The sequence below is a fragment of the Nycticebus coucang genome, chromosome 12, assembly GCF_027406575.1.
Source record: "Nycticebus coucang isolate mNycCou1 chromosome 12, mNycCou1.pri, whole genome shotgun sequence".
Taxonomy (NCBI): Eukaryota; Metazoa; Chordata; class Mammalia; order Primates; family Lorisidae; genus Nycticebus; species Nycticebus coucang.
The window spans coordinates 47,357,748-47,383,608 of NC_069791.1; the positions used below are offsets into that span (position 1 = coordinate 47,357,748).

General features: G+C 40.2%; 1 protein-coding gene and 2 pseudogenes across 4 annotated transcripts in view; 1 reads left to right on the top strand and 2 right to left on the bottom strand.

Moving 5' to 3' along the window:
- The window catches only part of LRP6 (LDL receptor related protein 6), a 197,632-nt gene that overhangs the window by 44,518 nt on the left and 127,253 nt on the right, over positions 1–25,861 (top strand). For all 4 annotated transcript variants that reach the window (XM_053555768.1, XM_053555770.1, XM_053555772.1 and 1 more), the window contains one exon: positions 22,652–22,849. In XM_053555768.1, coding sequence (XP_053411743.1) covers positions 22,652–22,849 — 198 coding nt within the window. The remainder of the gene's footprint in view (positions 1–22,651; positions 22,850–25,861) is intronic.
- Positions 9,199–13,133, bottom strand: LOC128561050 (activator of basal transcription 1-like; annotated as a pseudogene).
- LOC128563055 (uncharacterized) lies at positions 25,713–25,805 on the bottom strand (annotated as a pseudogene).

Here is a 25,861-nt window from a genome sequence, read left to right on the forward strand (position 1 = left end):
AGCCTATTGTATCTGCAAATAAAATTGCAACAACTGATTTTTTTCTGATTTCCATTTGCCTGAAATATAGATGACCATCCCTTCACCCTGAGACTATGTTTATCTTTTAAGGTAAGATGAGATTCTTGTATGCAGTAGATATCTGGTCTGAGTTTCTGTATCCAGTCAGCCAACTTGTGCCTCTTCAGAGGACAATTTAAGCCATTCATATTAATTGTAAATATTGATAAGCCTGGTACCATTTTGGGTATCGAGTTTTTTGAAAGTCCAGTGGACATTTTTAATCCTTTCTCCACTGTGGAAGTTGGAATTTGATCAAAAGTTTCTGAGTGAGTTTACTTTTGTGGTGGAGGATTGTGTTGGTCATTATGGAGGATAGGTCTGATATCCTGGAGAGCTGGTTTAGTTATGGCAAATTTTTTTTTTTTTTTGGTTGCAGTTTGGCCGGGGTCAGGTTTGAACCCACCACCCTCTTTATATGGGGCTAGTGCCTGACTCACTGAGCTACAGGCACCGCCCTATGGCAGATTTCTTCAACATGTGAATGTCATCAAAGTATTTAATTTCTCCATCATAAATGAAACTCAGTTTCACTGGATACAGGTTCCTGGGTTGAAAGTTATTTTGTTTTAGGAGATTAAAAGTCTATGAGCACCCTCTTCTGGCTTTAAAGTTTTCAGCAGAGAGATCTACAGTCATCTAATGTTCTTCTCCTTGTAGGTCATGGTTTTACGTCTGGCTGCTTGCAGAATTTTCTCCTTCATTTTAACTTTGGTGAAGTTAATTATATGTTCCTAGAAAATGTCTTATTCAGGTTGATTCGTGCTGGGGTTCTGAAACTGCTTTCTAAATTTCAGAATCTCTTGGCATGTCTGGGAAGTTCTCCTTCATTATTTTTATGAAGAAGAGCGTCTGTGCCTTTCAAAGCCCCCTTGTCGCCTTCAGGAATTCCTATAAGGCAAATATTAGTTTTCTTTGAATTATCTTAGAGCTCTCTTAAAGAATGATCTGTTTTTGTTCTCCACTTTTCTTCCTCTTTGAGTGTTTGGGAGCATTCAAAAGCTTTGTCTTCAATGTCAGAAATCCTTTCTTCTACCTGCTCCATTTTGTTACTCAGGGATTCTACTGTATTTCTCAGATCTTTGAGGGCTGCAAATTCTTGTCTCAATGTGTCAAAGTCTTTGGTATGTTTGTCTTTGAATTCATTGAATTCTTGAGACAATTTTTGAAATGTTCCTTGAGTTTCTAATTACAACTTTTTTTTTTTTTGCAGTTTTCGCCAGGGCCGGGTTTGAACCTGCCACCTCCGGTATATGGGGCTGGCACCCTACTCCTTTGAGCCACAGGGGCCGCCCTCTAATTCCAACTTTCTCTCCATTCTGTTAATCTTATTTGCAATCCAAATTCTGAATTTGATTTCTGAAATTTCAGCCATTTGTTTATGAATGGGATCTTTAGTTGTGTCCGCCATGTTGTTCCTTGGGGTAGTTGATCTACTCTGGTTATTCATGTTCCTGGAGTTTTTCCACTGATTCTGACTCATGATTATTTTACACCATTTGGGTAGATGAGCAGATAAGGTGAAGTTGGGTTGGGGGCTCATGGAGTAGTGATTAACCAGCCCTTTGCCTAAGAGTTGGGACTGGTGTCTGTAACTTTTCCCCTGGAGCTTTGCAAAGGACCCATACAGTGCTACAGCCTGAGACACCAGGGACCTGCTTGGTGTGGTGGGGCTAAGAGCCTCTGTCTTGCTTTCAGTTGGTCACTGTAGTGAATCAGTTACTCTGGGTTGAAGTCTCAGCTGTGGAGAAATACCAGCAATTAAGTCACCCTGCCCCCTATAGGCAACAACTGGAAAAGGAAAATCAAACCTTCTCACAACCACATACCTAGGGTACCACTTTGGATACCTCGGGTGATTGGCCCAGTTTAAGAGGTTCAAATCAATTGTCCCAGTCTTCATCAGTCTCAGGTGGGAGAGTTCAAAAGGTCTCTGGCAACTAGATAGTAGGGGTCTGCTGGCAGCTCACGTATGACTTGCTCTGGTGCTCTGTGAGGTCAGAAGGACCCACCCAGCAAATGAATTAGTCTGGAAAGGTTGATGCCTCCTTCCTCACCTTTTACCTCTGTCACACCCAGTCACTGGCAAACCTGCAGGGCTGTGACCCAGTTCCCTCCAATGAGCAAATGCTTCAGGGGTTTGCGCCTGCCTGAGCCACCAAGAGATCTATGTCTTCCAGGCCAGGCTATCGTTCTCTGCCACTATCTGGCAGGGGGACCTCAGGCTTGACAACCTTGGGTGCTAAATGGATGCGGGGGCGGTTCATTCAGTTCCAGCCCCACCCTTGATTGATGTTGCTGACAGAACAGAACAATTCCACAGAATTTGATTCTGTCCTGGCTATATTCCCCTGCAGACTAGACGCTATTTGAGTTCACAGAAACTGCGACTCAGCCCCGGTCTGTGCAGCTGCCCAGAGCTAGCGTGTCTGTCTCGGCTGTAGTCTGTGTTGGAGCGGGTGCAGTTAGAGCTCTGCCCGCCTATGTTTGTTTCAGCTATGATCCCCTGAGGGCTGGGTGCTTCTTAGGGTCACTAAAGCAGTCCTTCTGGCTCAGCCCCGCCCTGGGAGTATGCTGTCTCAGTGCATGCATATTTTAGTCTCTGGCTTTGCCACACCTGCCCAGGCAGGTGCCACCTCAGGCATACCCTTTACTCACAGGCCTGCATTTCCATCCAAGATCTGTTCCCCTAGCGGCTGCCACCGGAGAAGATGCCCGGCTTCCTCTGGTTGCCCAGAGAGGCAGCAGTGTGCCGCTGATGCTCTGTGCCGAGGGGCACCGCCTCGCTCTCTCTGTATGGTTCCCCCAGTTCACTGTCTTCTCCTTACTCCCGTGCCGCAGAGTCAGCACAGATCAGCAACAGCCCACGCCCTGTCCACCCCTCTCAAGAAAATGCCCAAGAATCTGGACTTCATGGGGGACAGGCTTACAGACCTCAGGGTGAGAATGGAGGGGAGTGCTGGGATTTCGGAATTGCAGGTAGAGAATATATACAGTTTTATACAGTTTTATGCCTGGTAGGAGAGTGCCATGGCACATTCGTAAGTTCTCTCTAGGGAAGGAGTTCTGGTTTTTAGAGGGTCTCCCGTGGGATAAAATAGGAGGGGATCTGAACTGTGCTTGCTTGATTGTATAGAGTATACTGCCAGCCATTCTCGTGGGGGAGAGGACTCCCATCCACATGTCCATGAATTTTGTACCTATTGTTTGTTTCCTTGGGGTTGCAGCCTGCCTTAGCAGGGTTGATGTGCGTTCTTCAACCTTTTCTCTTGGCTCAGTTCCAAACCATCGGCTTGCTTGCTAAACTTCTGTTCTTTAACTCTCCTTCTGGACTGGAGCCTCTGTGGAAAGCTGGCTCCAGTTGGCCATCTTGCCTCCACCCCAGGCTGGTCTTGAACTTCAGAGCTCAGGTGATCCACTAGCTTCTGCCTCCCAGAGTGCTAGAATTATAGGTGAGAGCCACTGCACCTGGCCCTTTCCTTTCCCTTTTTATTTTTATTTTTTGTAGATCTATTTCTGACCTACCATGTTTTGCTGTGTATAAAGTGCACTTTTTTGGCCCATAGTTTTGAGGGCAAAATAAGGATGTACACTGTACATGGGTAGTACTATTTGTTACCAGTACATAAAATTTCGTGTACTTGGTATCAGTTCTTGTGTTTTATTTGTTATATAAAATTTCATGTACCATCATTTGTTAAAAAATAAATGCTAAAATTCCTTTATAATACAGAAAGCAAGTACGTAAATTAAAAACTGCATTCATTTGAATTAATATATTAAAACGGGGGCCAGGTGCAGTGACTCATGCCTGTAATCCTAGCACTCTGGGAAGCCAAGCTGGGTGGGTTGCTTGAGCACAGAAGTTCAAGTCCAGCCTGAGCAGGAGTGAGACCCCATCTCTACTAAAAATAGAAAAACTAGCCGGGCATTGTGGTGGGCACCTGTAGTCCCAACTACTCGAGAGGCTGAGGCAAGAGGAGCTTTTGAGCCGAAGAATTTTAGGTTGCTTGAGGTATGATGCCACAGCTCTCTACCCAGGGTGACAAAATGAGATTCTGGCTCCAAAAAAAAAAAAAGTAGGGTGGCATCTGTGGCTCAAAGGAGTAGGGTGCTGGCCTCATATGCCGGAGGTGGCAGGTTTAAACCCAGCCCTGGCCAAAAACTGCAAAAAAAAAGTAAAAAAGTAAAAGAATTTTTTCCTGAAAGTCTGGGCCGAAAACATGGGTGTACAGTTTTACATGGGAACCTATTATACGTGGCAAAATACAATAGTTTCTAAAACTGGAAGGCCACATTCCTAGGCTGACCTTACCTTCCTTAAAGTCCTTCTTGAGAAAACCCAAGGCTGCTGAAAGAATTTACGGTTTGTTCTAGCTAGCACCTAAAGATCAGGCTCCATTCTCCCGGTCTCTGGGGAGGGTGGAAACCTAACTTTGTTAAGGGTCATTTAACAAACTCAGATGGGTTTCAGATGGACCAAAGCCCCCTCCAGCTGTTTGTAATTTTTTACTTCCCTGATTCTACTGCATCCCTTCCCACCCGCTTCCCCATCTAATTCTCCTTTTGAAATACTTAGTGAGCTCTGTACAAATCAAAATGCCCTGTTGAAATAGCATATTAGTGATTTTAAATCTGTTCTTGGCTGGGTGCAGTGGCTCATGCCTGAAATCCTAGCACTTTGAGAGGCTTAGGTGGGAGGATCACTTCAGACCAGAAGTTAAAGACCATCCTGGGCAACATAGCAAGACCCAGAGTCTACAAAAAGAATTTTTTTAAAATTAGCTGGGTGTGGTGATAGACACCTGTAATCCTAGCTACTTGGGAGGCTGAGGCAGGAGGATCACATCAGCCCAGGTATTGAAGTTTGCAGAGGCTATGATGACACCTGTGCATTCCAGTCTGGGCAACAGAACAAGATCCTGTCTCTAAAAATCAAAAAGGAAAATAAATAAAATTTTTTCTTACTGTTTTAGTATCTGGCTTTGTGTTTCTTTGACAGTACACAACTACATGTACTTGTTAAAATTCATACTACCATACACTGAAAAAGGTAAATTTTTCTGTATGTAAATTACACCTCATTTAAAATTTAAAAAAATTTGTAAACAATTACAAAAAGCTTACAAATCAGCAATAATTCACCTCATTAATCAATAGGTAACACATCAATAGGAAACAATCAAATGATCATTTGAAATACTAAAAAGTCATGACAAACACCAATTCTAGAATTTCTTTTTTTATCAACTGAATCCATACACCCTTTCTCTGAAGCAGAGATAGGCAAACATTGGCCAGTAGGTCATGTCTGGCCCTTGCTCTTTTTCTGTATGTCCCCATGAACTGGCGAAGGTTTTTTACATTTCCAAGGGTTATACAAAAAAAAAAAAAAAAAACCACCTCCAAATGCACCAGCAGCAGAAAATATGCAGTAAGGACCACATGTGGTCTGCCGAGACTAAAATACAGTAGTCCCCCTTTCCCCTCATAGCCACAATCTCGCTTTCTGTGGTTTCAGTTACCCAGGGTCAACCATGATCCAAAAATAGGTGAATGGAGTACAGTAAGATATTTTGAGAGTGAGTGTAACAGAACAAGATAAGCCATGTTCATGTAACCTGTTATTAACATGTATAATAGTATGTTGTTAATAATTGCTTCATTTTATTATTATTGATAATTGCTTATTATATCTAATTTATAAATTAAGCTTTATCATAAGTAATGTAAATATAGGAAAAAATACAGTGTATAGAGGGTTTAGTACTTCCTGTGGTTCCAGGCAACCATGGGAGGGTCTTAGGCCATCTCCTTCAAGGATAAGGGAGACTGCTTATTTACTGCTGGGCATTTGTAGAAAATATTTGCCCACCCTTCCTCTAAAGCTTTACTAGTCAAAGTATGGTTCATAGACTAGTCAAGGTCCATCTTAAAACCATTGCGTCAGAATCTGCGCTGTTACAAAAAATAAAACCAAAGTATTGTCTTTCCTTATAGATGTGTCTTTGTAACATCAGAAAATATGTAGTAAATATATAGTAATAAAAGTTGTATATATGACTCTAAAAAGCACTAAGGAATATTTCTAGATAAGTATTTGGCAAATTACTCCCAGATCAATTCAGAAAACCCACCAATTAAATCTCAATCATATTTGACTCTATTTTCTGAACCCCAAATTATAGAAGATACAGTCCAACACCAAAATATGACATTTTATATCATTCTCCAGACAGTGTAGGAGACAGTGCATGCCATTATCTAAGAAAAATATCAATTATAAAGCTGCTTCCAGGCTTTTAAGAAATATCTCCCCAACTATTTATTCAAACTCTTCATTTCCATTAAGGGGAGGGGGGAGAAGATCTGAGTTCCTGACTCTTCCCCAACTTTTTTTTTTTTTTTTTGAGACAGAGCCTCAAGTTGTCGCCCTGGGTAGAGTGCTATGGCATCATAACTCACAGCAACCTCCAGCTCCTGGGCTCAAGCGATTCTCCTGCCTCAGCCTCCCAAGTAGCTGGGACCACAGGCGCCCGCCACAATGCCTGGCTATTTTTTGGTTGCAGCCGTCATTGTTGTTTGGCAGGCCCGGGCTGGATTCGAACCCGCCAGCTCATGTGTGTGTGGCTGGTGCCTTAGCTGCTTGAACCACAGGTACCCAGCCTTCCCAAACTTATTTATTTATTTATTTATTTTTTTGTAGAGACAGAGTCTCACTTTATGGCCCTTGGTAGAGTACCATGGCATCACACAGCTCACAGCAACCTCCAACTCCTGGGCTTAAGCGATTCTCTTGCCTCAGCCTCCCGAGTAGCTGGGACTACAGGCTCCTGCCACAACGCCCAGCTATTAGCCTTCCCAAACTTTTTGATGCATGTGATGGTCATTCCTCTGAGCTTTGAAGAATGACTAGGAAATGAATATCCTACAAGTTTTGCCACAAACCAAATGTTTAACTGAAAATTAGGTACAAGTATTAACTACACAGAAACTGTTAATGTTTCTCTTTGGTAATGACAGTGAAGGTAGGCTCATACCTCATTATCCACATTATATTTAAACAGTAATTCAAATGAAATTATAAATACTTCAAATATTCGCTATTTTATGAACAAGAAGCTTGATTTGTTTGTATCAATACAAGTCTCTTATATCAGAGATCATTCTTAATATGATTGGTAATTATAAATTTGAATCTAGAATCCTCCCCCGGTCTGTGAGATCTAATAAATCCTACAAGATTTTGTTTATCAAATGCTGAAAATACTAACTAGAGTATACTTTTCGTCTACTTCTATCTTAATTTTTAAAATGATCATTAATTCCAGGACTGAGACTTTTATTTTTTATCACTTTAAGGTTAACAAACTAACTTCATCTAAAATACATACTCTGTAGTAAGCTAAGTATGACATGATACCAACGTTTAGTTCTAATCCACATGGATCATTCTAGCCTCCTCTCCTTGCTTATCTATAACTTTCTATGCCAGTGGTGAGAAGCTTGGCTCCCACAGCCATCATCCATTTTACTAGTTTAATTTTGGCACACATTATTAGAGATATCAGAACTGCTGTATCAAAATTGTTAACTATACCTCTATAGAAAGCATTATTACCAACTAAAGTACACTGCAGCTGGAGAGCATTCACAGTTTTTGCCTGTAGTCTTTTTTTTTTTTTTTTTTACTGTATGTTCACTTTTATTTTTCCAGAGAAAATGCACCTACCAAGTTAAGATCATAATGTGACTTGGGATACTTTACAGCAAAAGTGGATAAATCCACTCCAACTCCCAAGAGCACATGGGTGAGCACACTGAGGAGATTATTATATCTAAATAATAATCATACTCTGGAACTGCACAGGAAGTATCCTGAAGTTAACAGGCTGGATGATGATTAGTGTTAATCTACATGGAACTGTTTTGATTTCTTAGATTATTGTGACACCCAGATTTTTAGTTCCTCTTAGTGATTTACATTGTTTCTTTGAAGCACCTAGGAATGCTCTGCATGCCTGTTCATAAATCCTCCCTTGTCAAAGCCCCAACACACATAAGTGCACCTAATAGGCATTTGTTCCTGACTGACTTCCCTCCTAGGCTTTGCCCACCTTTACAGTGGTTCCACTCCAACACTCCATCCATAAAGCATTGTTTGTAATTGTAGGAGCACAGTGGACTCTTTCAGAATTCTGCTGTCATTCTCCCTGTTCATATTCCAGGAATGACCTAGAAACCTTCATAAAGACTGACCCAATTCCAATGGTGTGACCATGAATCAGGTTCATGAGAGCACTCCATGCCCTGCTACAGCTCCCAGTCCACCTCTTACATGCATGCACCAGGATGCCTCTATTCTAGTAGCCTATCAGACTCTTAATGCCAAGGCCCATGTGTTATGACAGATTGTTTCCTGACACAGTGGCTTAGTAAATGCTGAATTAGATAACTGACTGATAAACTGGGAAACGAAATTAAAAAGACAGAAATAGGAAAAAAAAAAGTCCAAATTAATTGGGAAACTCTTAGGTCCAAGAGATGAAATGAAGGTGAATAGAACACAAGGAAATGAAAATCGAAACTTGTCCAATGACCCCTCATCATGAAACTAAAGAAATCATATAAAAATGTTATTTTCTTTTCTATAAACACATTTGGAAAGTGGTTCCCAACCCAGTCTCATCCCATTAACTCCTGTACCTGTTAACTTTTCTTAAATAAAAAGGATGCTATTGCTGCTTATACCTGTAGTTGCTAAATTGAACAAGATTGCCTGGACAAGGCATTATCACTCTAGTTGTAAATAAAGGTTCTTCCTGGGGCCAAGAAGTGGTATTTTTAGGGGAACCCACTGGGCTGTGGACCAACAGCCAAAAGTCAAACCAAAACAGGCATCTGAAATAGTCATAATCATGCTAGTATGAAATATGAATTAGGTGACTCAGCCAAGCATGTACAGGCATTAGATGGGAAAGAGGGGAAGCTCACAAAACTTCCACATCTAAGCCCTCACCAGAGACTCTTTGTATGAAAAACACAATAAGATATCTGCCTGGGGAGTCATTATCACTCTAGTGTGAGGTAGACAAAAAACAGGGCAGGACCAGGAGATGAAATGAGCTTGCCTGCCCCTCAGGAGTCTCTAACCAGGGAGGGTCCCTCCATGCTCTCTGAGGGTGGTGAAGCTCCAGAGATCTTGGCAGGGAGCCCTCGGTTGGAGCGGGCCTGGTCCTGGGCAGTAGCCAGGCTAGCCTGTTCACGCCCTCCTGGCCCGGCTGTTTTCCGGGCCCTCAGCTCCTGCTCAGCGGGATGCTGGGCAAATGCCCAGGAGCCATCTGGGCAGGCAGGATCCCATCAGATGCAAGGAAACGTCCCTTCTCCGCACTTCGAAGATAGAAGTCAGTCTCATGCTTGGCCTGAGCAACTTCTGCTCAAAGGCGCTGCAGGTGAACCTGGCGCTCAAAGGCAAGGTGCTCACTGAGGTGGGACCAGATGAAACGGTACAAATACTCAAGGTTCCATAAGTCATAACGTAAGGGGCTATGCCTACGGGCACCCATAGGCATGTTGTGTAGACTGGCCACGACGCGCTTGGCCCGGAACTCCACCCAGTCCTCGGTGTAGACCTTGCTGTATACCCAGCCCTCGGTGTAGACCTTTTTCCTCCTGTGGCCGCTGCTGCCTTCTTCCGTTTCATGAACCAGTCCTCAGCCTGAAAGAAAACTTCTCCAACCTCACTGTTGGAGCTGAGAAGATTGCAGATGTGCAGGGGTTGGAAATGCAGCGGGATGTGGCCCAAGTACACAAAACCCGGTATTACCTGCTTCTTGCCACCAGGAGCTGTTTCTTCGGATTCCTCCTGCTCCTCCTTCACCTCTAGTTTCTGGTCTGTCTCTTCTAGTGGGTCTTGTAGTGTGGCTGCCTTCTCCTTTGCCTGTAGTTTTAATAGGCTCTACGCATTTCTAAAGTGACTATGTCAACACTCTTCTACCACCACCACTTTCAATGAGGTGGTTTTATATATTTCTAATATAGTAAGATTCTTCTGTTTCAGTCTGCATTCCATCCTGGAATTCCCCAACCGCTTAATGGACTTTTTTTTTTTTTTTTTTTGAGACAGAGTCGCCCTTAGTAGAGTGCTGTAGCATCACAGCTCACAGCAACCTCCAACTCTTGGGCTTAAGTAATTCTCTTGCCTCAGCCTCCCAGGTAGCTGGGACTGCAGGCGCCCGCCACAATCCTGGGCTATTTTTTGGTTGCAGTTGTCATTGTTGTTTAGCAGGTCCAGGCCAAAACCTGCCAGCCTCTGTGTATGTGGTCTGCGCCCTACTCACTGAGCTATGGGCACCAAGCCAATGGATTCTTTTTTTTTATTTGAATTCACTAAGTTTCACTCTTCTTAGTGTAAAATTCTATGAATTTTGGCAACTGTGCAGTGTGCTTTTTTATAATGCTTCTTGTTCTCTACGTATATAACATCTTGCAGACAATTTTACCACTCATCCTCAGACAAACATATGTATTTCTAAAGCCATCTTCAATTTTACTAAACAGAGTTCAGAGTCTGCATGCTTGCAGGCTTATCTCAATGAACATACCACGTTTTTCACAATCTGTAGGAGACTCATTTCAGAAACTTCACTTACAGATCACTAACACTTATCTGCTCATGAGTAGGCTTCAAATGAAAAATGTTAAGAGTTATATAAGAAACAGATTTCATATCTTTATTTTATAATCAGGTTCCGAGAGTATCACTTATGTGTCTATCATAAATAAATGAAAGCTTAAAAAAGTTAAGAATTCATTATACTGCTTTCACTTCCACTTCAATCTTCCTGTGTATAAATTGGGATGATAGGGATTCAGTTACTCATCTCAGGACTATAGGGATTTTTTTTTTTTTTCGCAGTTTTTGGCCAGGGCTGGGTTCGAACCCACCACCTCTGGCATATGGGACCGGCGCCTCCTCACTATAGGGATTTTGAGCCACAGGCACCCCCCTCACCATAGGGATTTTTAAAGTCATTCTAGTTCACTGAACAGTATACAGTTCACTGTAGATTTGTCGTAAATAGCAGTATCAGTAGATCCTGTTATCCATATTATGGGTCAGCAGCATGATGAAATGTTGCTTTGTCCTGCCCGGGGCATGAATTATCCCTTTGTGTAGTGTATCCCTGTTGTGTATATACATTACCCACCTGTTATCAGGAGAACATGGCAGGGAACTAGACTGAGGCCAAGGTTTAGCATACAGGCTCTGCTCCCTAGATGCCTGCCCTAATCTATATTAAAACCTCAGAATATGCCTGGAATTCATATAATATAGTTAAGGTTCCAGACTATACTATGTAAGATCTTTCTAGTTCCTAAGTACTGTATTATTATTGTTCAACCCTGCTTCATATATTGAAGTTTTTTTTTTTTTTTTGTAGAGACAGAGTCTCACTTTATGGCCCTCGGTAGAGTGCCGTGGCGTCACGTGGCTCACAGCAACCTCCAACTCCTGGGCTTAAGCGATTCTCTTGCCTCAGCCTCCCAAGTAGCTGGGACTACAGGCGCCCACCACAGCGCCTGGCTATTTTTTGGTTGCAGTTTGGCCGGGGCCGGGTTTGAACCCGTCACCCTCGGTATATGGGGCCGGCGCCCTACCGACTGAGCCACAGGCGCCGCCCCACATATTCAAGTTTTTAATGCAAAACACAAAGCACTGACATCCAATTTCCAGTTCAGCAAGTAGAGTTTGGAAGTTGTTACTCTATTCTATCAGGTAAAATTGAACAAATTGAGAAAAATGAACTCTTCTTAGACCCATCAGATAGATAAGTTAAGCAGGGCAAACCACTGCTGACAAATTTACAGAGTAGAAACTTGTGGACAGAAACCTCCACAGAAACCAGCATCAGGGTAGAATAACATAAACTGTAATTGATGAACTCCTAGAGGCTTAGTATGGACAAGTATGAAAGTATAAAATTGCAGGAAGACTCAGTCATAGGGGGCCCTCACACTTTTGTGAGTTTTACCTTTAGTTCTACCAGGTCCTCACAGTGAAGAGCTGAGAAAAATTCCCAGGGCTTTCAGTAGGAAAAGAGGCAAAGTAACACTTTAGATATGCTGGAGCATTCTCTCTTGAACAAGGTGTGCCTTCAAAATAATCCATCTCACCAGAGCCTAACCACTCTGGGGGGAGGAAAATACAGAGAGAAAGAGAAGTACTTCACTACAGTCTTCTCTAACCATCCTGTCCCACCGAAAGGGGTGAAAAAAACTGAGAAGCGCTTGGAAGCTCACAGGAAGCTCACCCAGGGCAAAGGCTCACTAAAAGACTGCTGAAGGCTTATGTACCAACATTCCTTTTACCTGATGTGTTATATCCAGCTTTTAACAAAAAATTGCAAGGTATACTAAAAGGTATAAAATACAGTTTGATGAGACAGAGCACAAGCATCAGAACCAGATTAAGTGTACAGGGATGTTGCACAAAGCAGGTCAGAAATTTAAAACAACTAAGGACTCTAATTAAAAAAAAAAACAGATGACATGCATGCAAAAACAGATGGATAGTGTAAGCAAGAAAGGCAGAAATTCTACAAGAATCAAAGAAATGCAGATCAAAAACACTAATGGAAATGAAAAATGTTTTTGAAGTTCATTTAGTAGACTGGACATGGATGGCCAAGGAAAGAATCTGTGAGCTTAAGGATATGTCAACACAAGCTTCCAAAACTGAACAGCAAATAAAAGTGAACAGAAAAAGGGAACAGAATGTCTGAGAACAACTACAAAAGGCATAATGTACACATAATGGGAATGAAGTATAAGAAGAAAAAGAGAAAGGAATATTTAAAGCAATTATGGCAGAATAACCCTAAAATTAATGTCAGATTCTAATGAATAGATCCAGAGATGTCTCCTCTTACTCTCTCCAGCAAAAAGGGCTGGTGTATGGCTTTGGGGTGTGTTGGTCTGTTGTGAACATCCCAGTAAGACTGCTGTAGACTTTGCTGATTTATGTGGATTTGAAGAAGAGGGTAATAAGTATGCCTTTTATTTTCAGCCATGTTTGAAAACTTGGAAGCACTCAGAAATATACTACAGTACATCCCCTTTTCTGTAGTTTTGCTTTCTGTAGTTTCAGTTGCAGTGGTCAGTTGTAGTGTGAAAATGTTAAATGGAAAATTCCAGAAATGAACAACTCATACATTTTAACTTGCACATTGTTCTCAGCAGCGTGATGAAATCTTGCTCTGTCCTGCCTGGAGCATGAATTATCCCTTTGTCTAGTATATCCATGTTGGGTACGTTACCCACCTGTTAGTCATCTACCCTGACATCTGACATCAGGCATCAGGCATTGACATGGTTATGGCTCAATGATACAGGGTCACTCAAAGCAGATGATCCTACTTGTGACTTACCTCACAGGTCAGTTACTTCACAGTGCCTATTAGGGGCCCTCAAACTTTTTAAACAGGGGGCCAGTTCACTGTCCCTCAGACCTTTGGAGGGCCAGACTATAAAAAAAACAAACTATGAACAAATTCCTATGCACACTGCATATATCTTATTTTGAAGTAAAAAAACAACGGGAATAAACACAGTCACACCCCCGCATGTGGCCCGCGGGTCGTAGTTTGAGGACCCCTGGTTCATTCATCTCACTCATCTCATGTAGGCATTTTATTATTTCATATCATCTTGAGCAGAAGGGGTGAGTACAGTTATAAGATACTTTGAGAGCACGAGAGAACTGAATACATTCATGTACAATATTATTACAATATATCGTTATAATTGTTTTGTTTTATTATTGTTAATCTCTTCCTGAGTCTTAACTTGTAAATTAAGCTATATTAAATGGCAGGAGCCTACAGGAGGCTGAGGCAGGAGAGTCACTTGAGCCTAAGAGTTTGAGGTTGCTGTGAGCTGTGATGCCATAGCACTCTACCGAGGGTGACAAAGTGACACTCTGTCTCAAAAAAAAAAAAAAAAAGTCGTATTAAAAAACATAGTACATGGCCAGGCGAGGTGGCTCATGTATGTAATCCTAGCACTTGGGAGGCTGAGGTGAGTGGATTGCCTGAGCTCATAGTCTCAGAAAATAGCTGGGCATTGTGGTAGGCCCCTATAGTCCCAGCTACTTGGGAAGTTGAGGCAAAAGGATTACTTGATGTTGCTGTGAGCTAATGATGCCACGGCACTCTACCAAGGGTGACAAAGTGAGACTATCTCTAAAACAAAACAAAACAAAAAACATAGTACATGTAGGGTTTGGTACTAGCTGTAGTTTCAGGCATCTACTGGGGGCTCCTGGAATGTATCCCCTGAGGGTAGGGGAGACAATTATACTTTTGTGTGGTGAGCACTCAGAGTTATTAATTGCTTTTTTAATTTTTTTTTTTTTTTTAAGAGACTGAATCTTGATGTGTCACTCAGGCTGGCCTCAAGTCATCTTCCTGCCTTGGCTTCCATAATGCTTGGATTGCAGATGTGAGCTATCATGACCTCAATTGCATTCTTGTAATGCAGTTTTGTTTAAGGCATGACAGCTTTTAAAATATACATTTCTTACTTGATCTCCTTTAAGGAAAAAACAAACATTTCATAATTATTTTTTGGGTAGATTCAAGTCAAACAGTTTCAGAATGGCTATACTAAATTGTATATATTTTGATTAAAATTCCTGGGTAACCTAACATTACCATTTGTCAACATCTTCTAAACTGAAGACAAAAACTGTATAAGCATATTTAATATAAATACTTTATATGTTCATAATCCTGTAAGTAAAATGAGACCATGTATAATGCATTGAACTAGCAAATTGCAACCTTTTGAGTTACTACTATATATAGTAACTATTTTAAAATAGTTAAAGTAGTCTAAAAGTACACAATTTTAAATCACACACAAACTTTATGGATAACCTGTATAAAGAGTTGAGTACTGGGTGGCACCTGTGGCTCAAAGGGGTAGGGTGCTGGCCCCATATGCCGGAGGTGGCGGTTCAAACCCAGCCCCGGCCAAAAACTGCAAAAAAAAAAAAAAAAAAAAGAAGTGAGTACCAAAAGCTTGAAAGATTGTAAAAATTTGAAAATTTATTTTTATTCACAGAGCTATATACAATTTCTGCTTAGAAAAATTTAAGCAGTGGGGATGAACTTTTTAAATTTCCTTTCTCAATTTGTAAAGCTTTGGGCAGAAATATGGAAGGCCATTGTATGAGAAGGAATTTATTTGGTGCTTTGTTACCTTATGTGGTCTAGCACAGCTTAAGGGCTGAGTACCAACTGGGGTTAATGACTAGCTGATATGTAAGGTCAGTGGTTAATGCCTTGAATACATTGACACCACCAGTACAGGAACACAATGCTATGGATTACCAGGTGCTTGATTAAAGTCACGTTTTTCTTCACAGGTCTTTAACCCTGTCTAGGTGCATTAGAATTCCTTGCGAGAGTTTTTCAAAATTGATTTCTGAGGTCCAGCCTAGACCAATTTCAACAGAATCTCTGATGGAAAAAACCAAGTTATGAATGTTTTAGTAAGTCTCTCAGGTCTTCCTCAAGTGCTGCCAAAGTTGAAATTTCCTGCTGTAGGTATTTCATGCTTCTGCTGTTGCTGTTATTTTGCATGTGTGTCAGAGTGGGGAAAGTGGGGGAGGTATATAATCTAAGAACCACCGTGCTAAAGATAACTATTAACCATGCAAATTTAGGTTCTTAATATTCAAGAACTGGTTCTCTCATCACTATGTGCTGATTATTGGGTTTTGAAGTTATTAAGGCATGGGTAAAGCAAAAAGTTCAGTTGGTTTTTTTTTTTTTACATTCTATTTTTCATTGTTTATAGTGATGTATATATATGAAATTTTAATTTTAAGTTGGCTTTTTCATCTGTAATAAATTGTTGCCTTTATATTGCCATACATGAAGCTACTGTTTTAGATGGAAGGGTCAGTATGTGATTTGGATGACAGTTTCCTGCAGCCATTCTCAAGATGGTGACATTCGTCCTAAATGAGAGAAGGGTCACAATAGATTATGGGAAGAGCTGTGATACTTTGGATACACTTCGTCTAATCTTTTTTTTCTTTTTTGCTGTTTTTGGCCAGGGCTGGGTTTGAACCCGCCACCTCCGGCATATGGGGCCAGCACCCTACTCCTTTGAGCCACAGGCGCCGTCCTCACTTTGTCTAATCTTAAGCTGTGGTCCCCAACTCCAGGGCCATGGGCTGGTACTAGTGGCCTTTAGGAACTGGGCTGCACAGCAGGAGGTAGTGGTGGGTGACTTTGTAAAGCTTTATCTGTATCTGTATTTATAGCTGTTCCCCATCGGTGGCATCATCACCACCTGAGTTCTGCCTCCTGTCAGATAAGCAGGAGTGTAAGATTCTTATAGAAGCGTGAACCCTACTGTAAACTGCACATGTGAGGAATCTAGGTTACACGCTCCTTAGGAGAATCTAATGCCTGATGATTTGAAGTGGATCTGAGGTGGTGATGCTACCACTGGGAAGCAGCTCCAAATACAGATTGTCATTAACAGACAGGTTTTGTCTCTGCACAGGGACCCATAATAAATTAATTGCTTGACTCACATCAGCTCCCTCATCCGTGGAAGAATTGCCAAACTGTTGCCAAACAGGTTGAGAATCATTGCTTTAAAGTGGTTCTTTGGGATGGTATTTCATTCTAAGAATATGTATTAGTTTATAGTCTTAAGCAATAGAAATTTCTCTACTTTTATCACAGACGGTTTTATGATTAAAGAGCATATTAGGGGGTGGCACCTGTGGCTCAAAGGGGTAAGGCGCCAGCCCCATTGCCGTAGGTGGTGGGTTCAAACCCAGCCCCGGCCAAAAACTGCAAAAAAAAAAAAAAAAAAAAAAAGAGCATATTAGGTTGGGAGGCGCCTATGGCTCAGTGAGTAGGGTGCCGGTCCCATATACCAAGGGTGGCGGGTTCAAACCCGGCCCCAGCCAAACTGCAACAAAAAACAGCCTGGTGTTGTGGCTGGCCCCTGTAGTCTCAGCTACTAGGGAGGCTGAGGCGAGAGAATCGCCTAAGCCCAAGAGCTGGAGGTTGCTGTGAGCTGTGATGCTATGGCACTCTACCGAGGGGGACAAAATGGGACTTTGTCTCTTAAAAAAAAAAAGGATATTAGGTTACTCATAGAATTTTCTAATTGGTAAAAGAACAAAACTCCAAACGTACAGGCAGGAACAATGTTACAAATCATACCACAGTGATGCCTTCACTGTTAGATGGCATGCTCACCACTGTTCTCTGATAATGAAGTGACAAGCCTAAAACTGCTGTCAGTGCTCCCTTTAAAAACAGGATTAAGAAAGAATTAAATAATTCAACTGAATGGAATGGGCTGTTGCTAGTGCCTTCCACTTCACCAAAATGGATTTAGTGGTGCTTACTGCTGTTGTTATTTCCCTCTTTCACCTCTTATCTCCTGCTCTTTTCCGTACTTTTGTTTTTTTCTTTCCTTTTCTTTCTTTCTCTCCTTTTCTCTCTCTCTCTCTCTCTTTCTCTCTCTCTTCTTTCTTTCTTTCTTTCTTTCTTTCGAGACGCTCACTCTGTTGCCCTAGGTTGAGTGCCATGGTGTTACAGCTCACGGCAATCTCAAACTCCTGGGTTCAAGTGATCCTCTTACCTCAGCCTCTAGAATAGCTGGGACTGCAGGCACCCACCACCACGCCTGGCTAGTTTTTTCTATTTTTAGTAGGGACAGGGTCTTGCTTTTGCTTAGGCTGGTCCTGAGCTCACGGTGGTGATCCACCCACTTCAGCCTCCCACAGTGCTAAGATTATAGGTGTGAGCCACCGTGCCTGGCCCTTGCTTGTTTTTCAAAGTCAGGGTTGGTTTATCTGACTGGCAAAGCTCAGGTCTCATGACCCTGTTTCTATTTATTGCAAGAGAGATTTGGGAGGCAAATTTCTGGTATTTTCAGTTTCTTTAGTTTCAGAAAGTGGCTCTGCCTCATAAAATGAGGGATTCTCTATACATAGGAAAGTAATTTAAATAAAGCTGGATACCAAAATACTGAGTTATCTATGATAGAACATTTTTGTGAATGAAAAGTCAATGGTTATGGGATTTGTGTGTATCTTTATTATGAATTGAATCATTTGTACTTTTTTTCCTTTTTAATGTAGAAAAATGCATGAGGTGGGGTGTGATGGTTGATATGAGGTAGACAGTTGTAGTGTATAAAATTTATAATTGAAACTTGCCCTAGGAATAATCTGTTGTTCCTTCATAAAGTTAGAAAATAGCAGATCTGCAATAAATCAGATATTTTCTGTAATTATTTTGCTGTTCTATTCACTTTGGCTTAAAACTTAGTTGGGAAAGAGAAATACACACTAAACAGAAACAAGACAACTCTAAGGATGCACATAAACAAAAGGATTAAAGAGATGAGATCTAGTTGCTAAATCAATTGAAAAAGAATTGAAGGGGAATTGCTTAGGGAACTTTCATTAGAGTAATGACTTTGAGTAGACATATAGGCTTTGGAATGAGAAAAGTGAAAGGTATTTCAAAGAAAGAAAAAAATGTTCATGAGATAATAAGAATGTATGGAGGCCAGTAATTGATTAAAGAATCGATTCATATGTTGTGGTTGTGTGATCAATTGGGGTTTACCATTTGATCAATTTGCTGGTTTAGAGTTTGAATTTGTCTTCTCTGAACAAGACAGAGGGAGTTCTATAGCTTAAAAATTTTTTTAGATATAAGTCATACCACAAATTCTTTTTTTTTTTTTTTTGGACATACACAATTTATTGACTTTTTAGTTACCACTGTCTAATATCAGAATATTTTCATCACTCCCCCAAAGAAGCTCTGTACATGTTAGCAGTCTTTCCCTGTTGTCCTCTCCTCCTACCTCCTGGAAGCCCCTAATCTGCTTTCTGTCATGAATTTGCTCATTCTGGACATTGCCTATAAATGGAGTCATGTAATATGTAGCTTGTTTTCAAGGTTCATTCATATTGTAGTATGTCAATACTTCATTTCTTGGTATGTCTGAATAATCTGTTGTATAGAAATACTATATTTTGTTTATCCATTCATTAATTGGTGGACATTTTGTTTACACATTTTGGCTATTATGAATGATTTTACTCTGAGCATGTGGTTTTTGTATGGAAATATGTTTTCCGTCTCATCAGTATATACCTCGGAGTGGAATTGCTGGGTCATATGATATGTGTATTTAATTTTTGTTTTTAGAAACCACCAAATGTTTTCTAAAGTTGTTATACCATTTTTGCATTTCCACCAGCAGTGTATGCCGTTTCCGCTTTCTCTCTTTCCTGCAACACTTATTATTCTCTTTCTTTAAATAAAAAATTATAACCATTCTAATGGGTGTATAGTGGTATCTTATAGTTTCAGTTTACATTTCCCTAATGATTAATATTGAACTTGTTTTCTGTGCTTTGACCATTTATAAATCTTCTTTTGTAATATACCTGTCTTTGCCCATTTTAAATTTGGGTTGTCTTTTTATTAATGAGTTTTGAGAGTTCTTTATATATTCTTAATAATAGATCTTTGTCAGATAATTGATTTGCAAATACTGGCTTCCATTCTGTGGGTTGTCTTTTCACCTTGTTGATGGTGTCATTTGAAACACAAAAGTTTATGATACAGTTTTTTTATGAAGTTTGATTTATTTTTTATTTTGTTGCTTATGGTTTTGGTGTCATATGTGTGAAACCATTCTCCAATTCCAGGCCATGAAGATTTATTCTTATATTTTCTTCTGAGAGTTTTATGGTGTTAGTTTTTACAGTTAGGTCTTTATCCCTTTTTTTTTTTTTTTTGTAGAGACAGGGTTTCACTTTATTGCCCTCGGTAGAGTGCCGTGGCATCACACAGGTCACAGCAACGTCCAACTCCTGGGCTTAAGCGATTCTCCTCTCAGCCTCCCGAGCAGCTGGGACTACAGGCGCCAGCCACAACGCCTGGCTATTTTTTTGTTGCAGTTTGGCCGGGGCTGGGTTTGAACCTGCCACCCTCGGTATATGGGGCCGGCGCCCTGCTCACTGAGCCACAGATGCCGCCCCAGGTCTTTATCCCTTTTGAGTTATTTTGTGTGTATGGTGTGAGGTCCAGGCCTAACTCCATTCCTTTGCATGTGGATAGCCAGTTGTACCAGCGTCATTTATTGAACAGATTGTTTTCCCCACTGAATGGTCTTCACACCCCCATTGAAAGTCAGTTGACCAGGACAAGGGTTTATTTCTGGAATTTCTCTTTTCCATTGATCTGCATGTCTACTCTTGTGCTTTACCACACTTGTCTTGATAACAAATGGCCTTGTGGTAAGTTTAGTAACAGGGAAGTTGCAGTACCTGTAGCTTTTTAAGCTGTGTGCATGTCTTCAAAGGATTTTAAATTTTAGGAAAGGAGAAAGGTGTGGGTCAAGATTCTATCTTTGTTTTATTTTATTTAGTTTGGAGTTTTTGGCCAGGGCCGGTTGAACCCACCACCTCCCGTATATGGGGCTGGCGCCCCACTCCTTGAGCCATAGGCACCACCCTCCAGTTTTTATCTTTTACATGTGGATATCTAGTTCTCCCAGCACCGTTTATCGGATAGGGATTCTTTCCGCTCAGTGTGTGTGCTTGTTTGGTTTATCAAAGGTTAGGTTGTAAGATACTAGTTTTGTCTCCTGATGTCTGTGTCTGTTCGGTTCCAGATGTCTGTGTCTCTATTTTTGTGCCAATTCCATGCTGTTTTGATCACTGTGGCCTTGTAGTACAGCCTAAAGTCTGGTAGGCTGATGCCCCACCCAGGCTTTGTGTTGTTTTTTTTTTTTTTTTTTTTTTTGCTAAGAACTGCCTTAGTTATACGGGTTTTTTCTGGTTCCATACAAAACACAGAATTATTTTTTCTCAGTCTTGAAAGTATGATGTTGGTATTTTAATAGGGATGGCATTGAATCTGTAGATTGCTTTGGGAAGAATAGACATTTTAACAATGTTGATTTTTCCCAGCCATGAGCATGGTATGTTCTTCCTTTTGTTGATACCTTCTGCTATTTCTTTTCTTTATAGAGGTCCTTCACCTCTTCTGTTAGGTATATTCCTAGGTATTTCATTTTCTTTGAAGCTACTGTGAAGGGGATTGGTCATTGATTAGCTTCTCATCTTGGTTGTTATTGGCGTGTACAAAGGCTACTGATTTGTGAACATTGAGTTTTATGTCCTGAGAAATTACTTTATTTCTTGATGACTTCCAGGAGTCGAATCTTTGGGGTTCTTTAAGTATAAGATCATATTATCAGCAAAATGGGAGAGTTTGACCTCCTCTGCTGCCATTTGGATGCCCTTTATTTCCTTCTCTTGCCTGATTACAGTGGCTAGAACTTCCAGCACTATGTTGAATAGTAGTGGCGATAGAGGACAGCCTTGTCTGGTTCCAGTTTTAAGTGGAAAAGCTTTCAGTTTTACTCCATTCAGTAAAATATTAGCTATAGATTTGTCATAGATAGTTTCGATCAGTTTAAGAGTATAGCCACCTGTGACTATACTCTTCAGTGTTCTAATTAGAAATGGATGATAGATTTTATTGAATGCATTTTCTGCATCTATTGAGGATCATATGGTCTTTGTTTTTGCTTCTGTTGATCTGGTGGATTATGTTGGATTATGTTTATGGACTTGCGTATGTTAAACCAGCCTTGCATCCCTGGGATGAAACCTACTTGATCATGTGTATTACTTTTTTGATGATAAGCTGTAATCTATTGGCTAGGATTTTGTTGAGAATTTTTGCATCTATGTTCATTAGTGAAATTGGTCTGAAGTTCTCCTTTTCTTTTATATCAAGGAAAGATTTCTTTTTTCTGAAATAAGATTATTAGACTTTTCATTTTGAAAAATTTCAGAGTTTAGAATAGAAGTAAAAACAGTATAATGAACTCCTCTATATCCTAACTACAGTACAGTTAGCATATTTAGGAAATTTAACCCTATTATATCCTACCATATGATTTGACACTCCATAACTTTTGCATTTTCCTGCAATAATGTCTTTCTAACATTTTTTCACCTTACCAGTTCTTCAGTCTAGCTTGTTCCTCAGATTTTTTAACTTTCACGATGTTGTTTTCAAAGACCAATTTTTTTCTCCCAAAGGCCAACTGTTTTTGTAGACTGTCTCTCAACTTGAGTCTGTTTCCTCATTTTATTCAGGTTGTGCGTTTTTCTGGCAGAAAAATTATGTAAGAGATACTCTTTAAAAGATATGATGTCCTTTTCAGTATATGATGTTAAAAAATATATGCAACCAGTTTGTTCCCTTATTAATAATGTTAACTTAGATACCTGGTTGTTGGTGCCTGCCAGATTTATTTCCTCTAACATGATTATTCCCATCATTTCCCTCTTTGTTGCTAATAAGTGATCTGTGGCTCAGAGATACATTGAGATGGTGTAAATATCATTTTTTCCAATAAATTAGGATCCAGTGGTTTTTTAAATAGTGATGATTACAAAGTATTTTATTGTTTTCTGCCTTTGTCATGGCTTTGTTTTTATCTTTTTTAGGTTCATGTACTGGACCGACTGGGGAGAAGTGCCAAAGATAGAACGTGCTGGAATGGATGGTTCAAGTCGCTTCGTTATAATAAACACTGAAATTTACTGGCCAAATGGACTAACTTTGGATTATGAAGAACAGAAGCTTTATTGGGCTGATGCAAAACTTAATTTCATCCACAAATCAAATCTGGATGGAACAAATCGGTAACATTGCTTTATAATTTTTTTTAACTTTATAATGATTTGATATATTAAAATATATAGCTTAGTTTTCTTAAGAAGTCAGTGTATATTTGACTAAGTGTCAAAAGAGAAAGAGAATGGTCTTAGTTTGCTCTTTAAAGAAGTAATTATACTTCTCATCCATTTTGGTAGTAAGAATTTACGGACTGTATTTTCTTTTTTCCTTACTGTAGCTAAGTTCTTCAGTGGTTCTTCTCAACCAGGGGTAGTACCTTTGTTCCCTCTCAAGAATATTTGGAAACATGTAGGGAATTTTGGTTAACCCAAAGACTGGGAATGCTACCAGAGTTTAGGTCCTGTTGGGCCAAGGATACCCAACATCCTGCAATATTATAGTACAAAAAAGAGCTCTCCCAGTCCAAATTACCAGGGAAGCCCACAAGTACTGCTCCTGGATAACTGTTTGATAACTGTCTAGACTAGGACAGGGTCTGGACAGCTTTTTCTGAAAAGGCCCAGGTAGTAAATACTGTAGGTTATTTTTCTCTAATTTAGCTATTCACCTCTGCTGTTACAGTTTGCAGGCAGACATAGGTAATAAGTAAGAGAATAGGCATGGCTGTGTTACAGCAAAACTTCATTTATTGAACAAATAATGAGCATGTAGGCGGTAGTTTATTCACTGCCAGTCTAGGAGAATACCTACTGCATGTACCACATGTCCCCGTATTCAAGGAAGACAACGTCTGTAATAAATACACATGGAATTTCTTCTCAGATTGTGTTAAGATTTTTGAAGATGCTTTGTGTTTGCATTCTTGTGTTTGAATGGTTATTTGGATTTTTGGTAGTCTTAATCTAAGATCCCACAAGATGAGAATGCTAGGTAGTTGAAGGAATTTTCAAAGTATAAACATTTGTAAATTCTCTGAACTATGAATGAACATTTAGAAGTATGTTCAGGAAAAGCTTAAAGAATTTAATTAAAATAAACTTTTAGTAATCATAGAGTTGGGGTATTTTTTGCTTTGTTTTAAAGGAGAGTTAAATGACTTTTACAAGACATTTTAAAAATAGTTAAAAAAAAAATTCAGAGGCTTGGGGCACCTGTAGTTTAGTGAGTAGGGTGCCAGCTACATATACCGAGGTTGGTGGGTTCAAGCCCTGCCCAGGCCTGCTAACAACAATGACAATTGCAACCAAAAAAATAGCCAGGCGTTGTGGCGGGTACCTGTAGTCCCAGCTACTCAGGAGGCTAAGGCAAGAGAATCGTTTAAGCCCAAGAGTTTGAAGTTGCTGTGAACTGTGATGCCATGGCACTCTACTGAGGGCAACATGGTGAGACTCTGTCTCCCCCCACCCTCCAAAAAAGTCAGAAAAGTAAGTATGTGGTGAATATAAAAGAATAATTGCTGATTTGAATTTCAAATCTGACTTTGAAAGGGATTCTAGGAATCCCTAGGCATATTCATGTCATAGTTTTTTGACTAAAACTTACAGAAACTAGATACAAATCCAAAAGCATGTGGATAAAATTGACAGTAAACTAACCTCAGATATTTAAAAATACAAGCAAATAAAGGCATACCGCCAATACAAAAAGACGTCCGTGGTGTCACTATTGTTCATGTAGGAGTAAGCAAAGAGAGTTAATAGGACTTACAGGACTTGAAAGCAGGGGAATGCCAAAATAGCCTCAACTATTTGCTGAACAGTGTGGTGAGCTATTTTAAGAGCAGCAGCTGAAAGGGCAAGTGAGGGATTGCCCACTTCACTATTAAGCAAGTGCAGTGTGACCATGGTAAAGACAGGAGATAGAGCAATCTATGCCCAGTGAACTCTCAAAATGTAACTATTGAAGTGGACCCACTGGAGTTCTCATCTAGGACAGGGTGCCACACCGAGTAGAAAAAAAAAATTGAATTGCATAGTAGAATCAAAATTGAGCAGGATAGGGGCGATATAATAGGAATAAGAGAGGAAGGGAAGAGAAGCTTCAGATAAGGATGGGGAGGAGAACAGCTAGGAGATCTCAGCCAGTTTTGCCATATTTTTTAACATTGTATGAAAACAACCAGAGTGAATTCTGTGACATTAGAAAAACTACTTTGAACACCAGTTCCTTTTAAAAGTTTAGGAAAAAAGCCAACAATCCCTTATATCAATGGGCAAGAGACATGAATAGAACTTTCTCTAAAGACGACAGACGAATGGCTAACAAACTCATGAAAAAATGTTCATCATCTCTATATATTAGAGAAATGCAAATCAAAACAACCCTGAGATATCATCGAACCCCAGTGAGAATGGCCCACATCACAAAATCTCAAAACTGCAAATGCTGGCGTGGATGTGGAGAGAAGGGAACACTTTTACACTGCTGGTGGGACTGCAAACTAGTACAGCCTTTCTGGAAGGAAGTATGGAGAAACCTCAAAGCACTCAAGCTAGACCTCCCATTTGATCCTGCAATCCCATTACTGGGCATCTACCCAGAAGGAAAAAAATCCTTTTATCATAAGGACACTTGTACTAGACTGTTTATTGCAGCTCAATTTACAATTGCCAAAATGTGGAAACAGCCTAAATGCCCACCAACCCAGGAATGGATTAACAAGCTGTGGTATATGTATACCATGGAATACTATTCAGCCATTAAAAAAAATGGAGACTTTACATCCTTCGTATTAACCTGGATGGACGTGGAAGACATTATTCTTAGTAAAGCATCACAAGAATGGAGAAGCATGAATCCTATGTACTCAATTTTGATAAGAGGACAATTAATGACAATTATGGTTATGGGGGGGGACAGAAAGAGGGAAGGAGGGAAAAAAAAAGTTTAGGAACACTTAATTTATTTTTCTTTTTTTTTTCTTCCTCACATCAGATGGGTAATGTGCTGATGTAACATGGTTTGAGGGAAGTACATTTCACACATGTGTGTGAACACTTAGTTGTCATGCTTATGCTACATGTCACCCTGTATGTACTGGCTATATGTTTAGATAATGTGCAACTATACATGTAGTA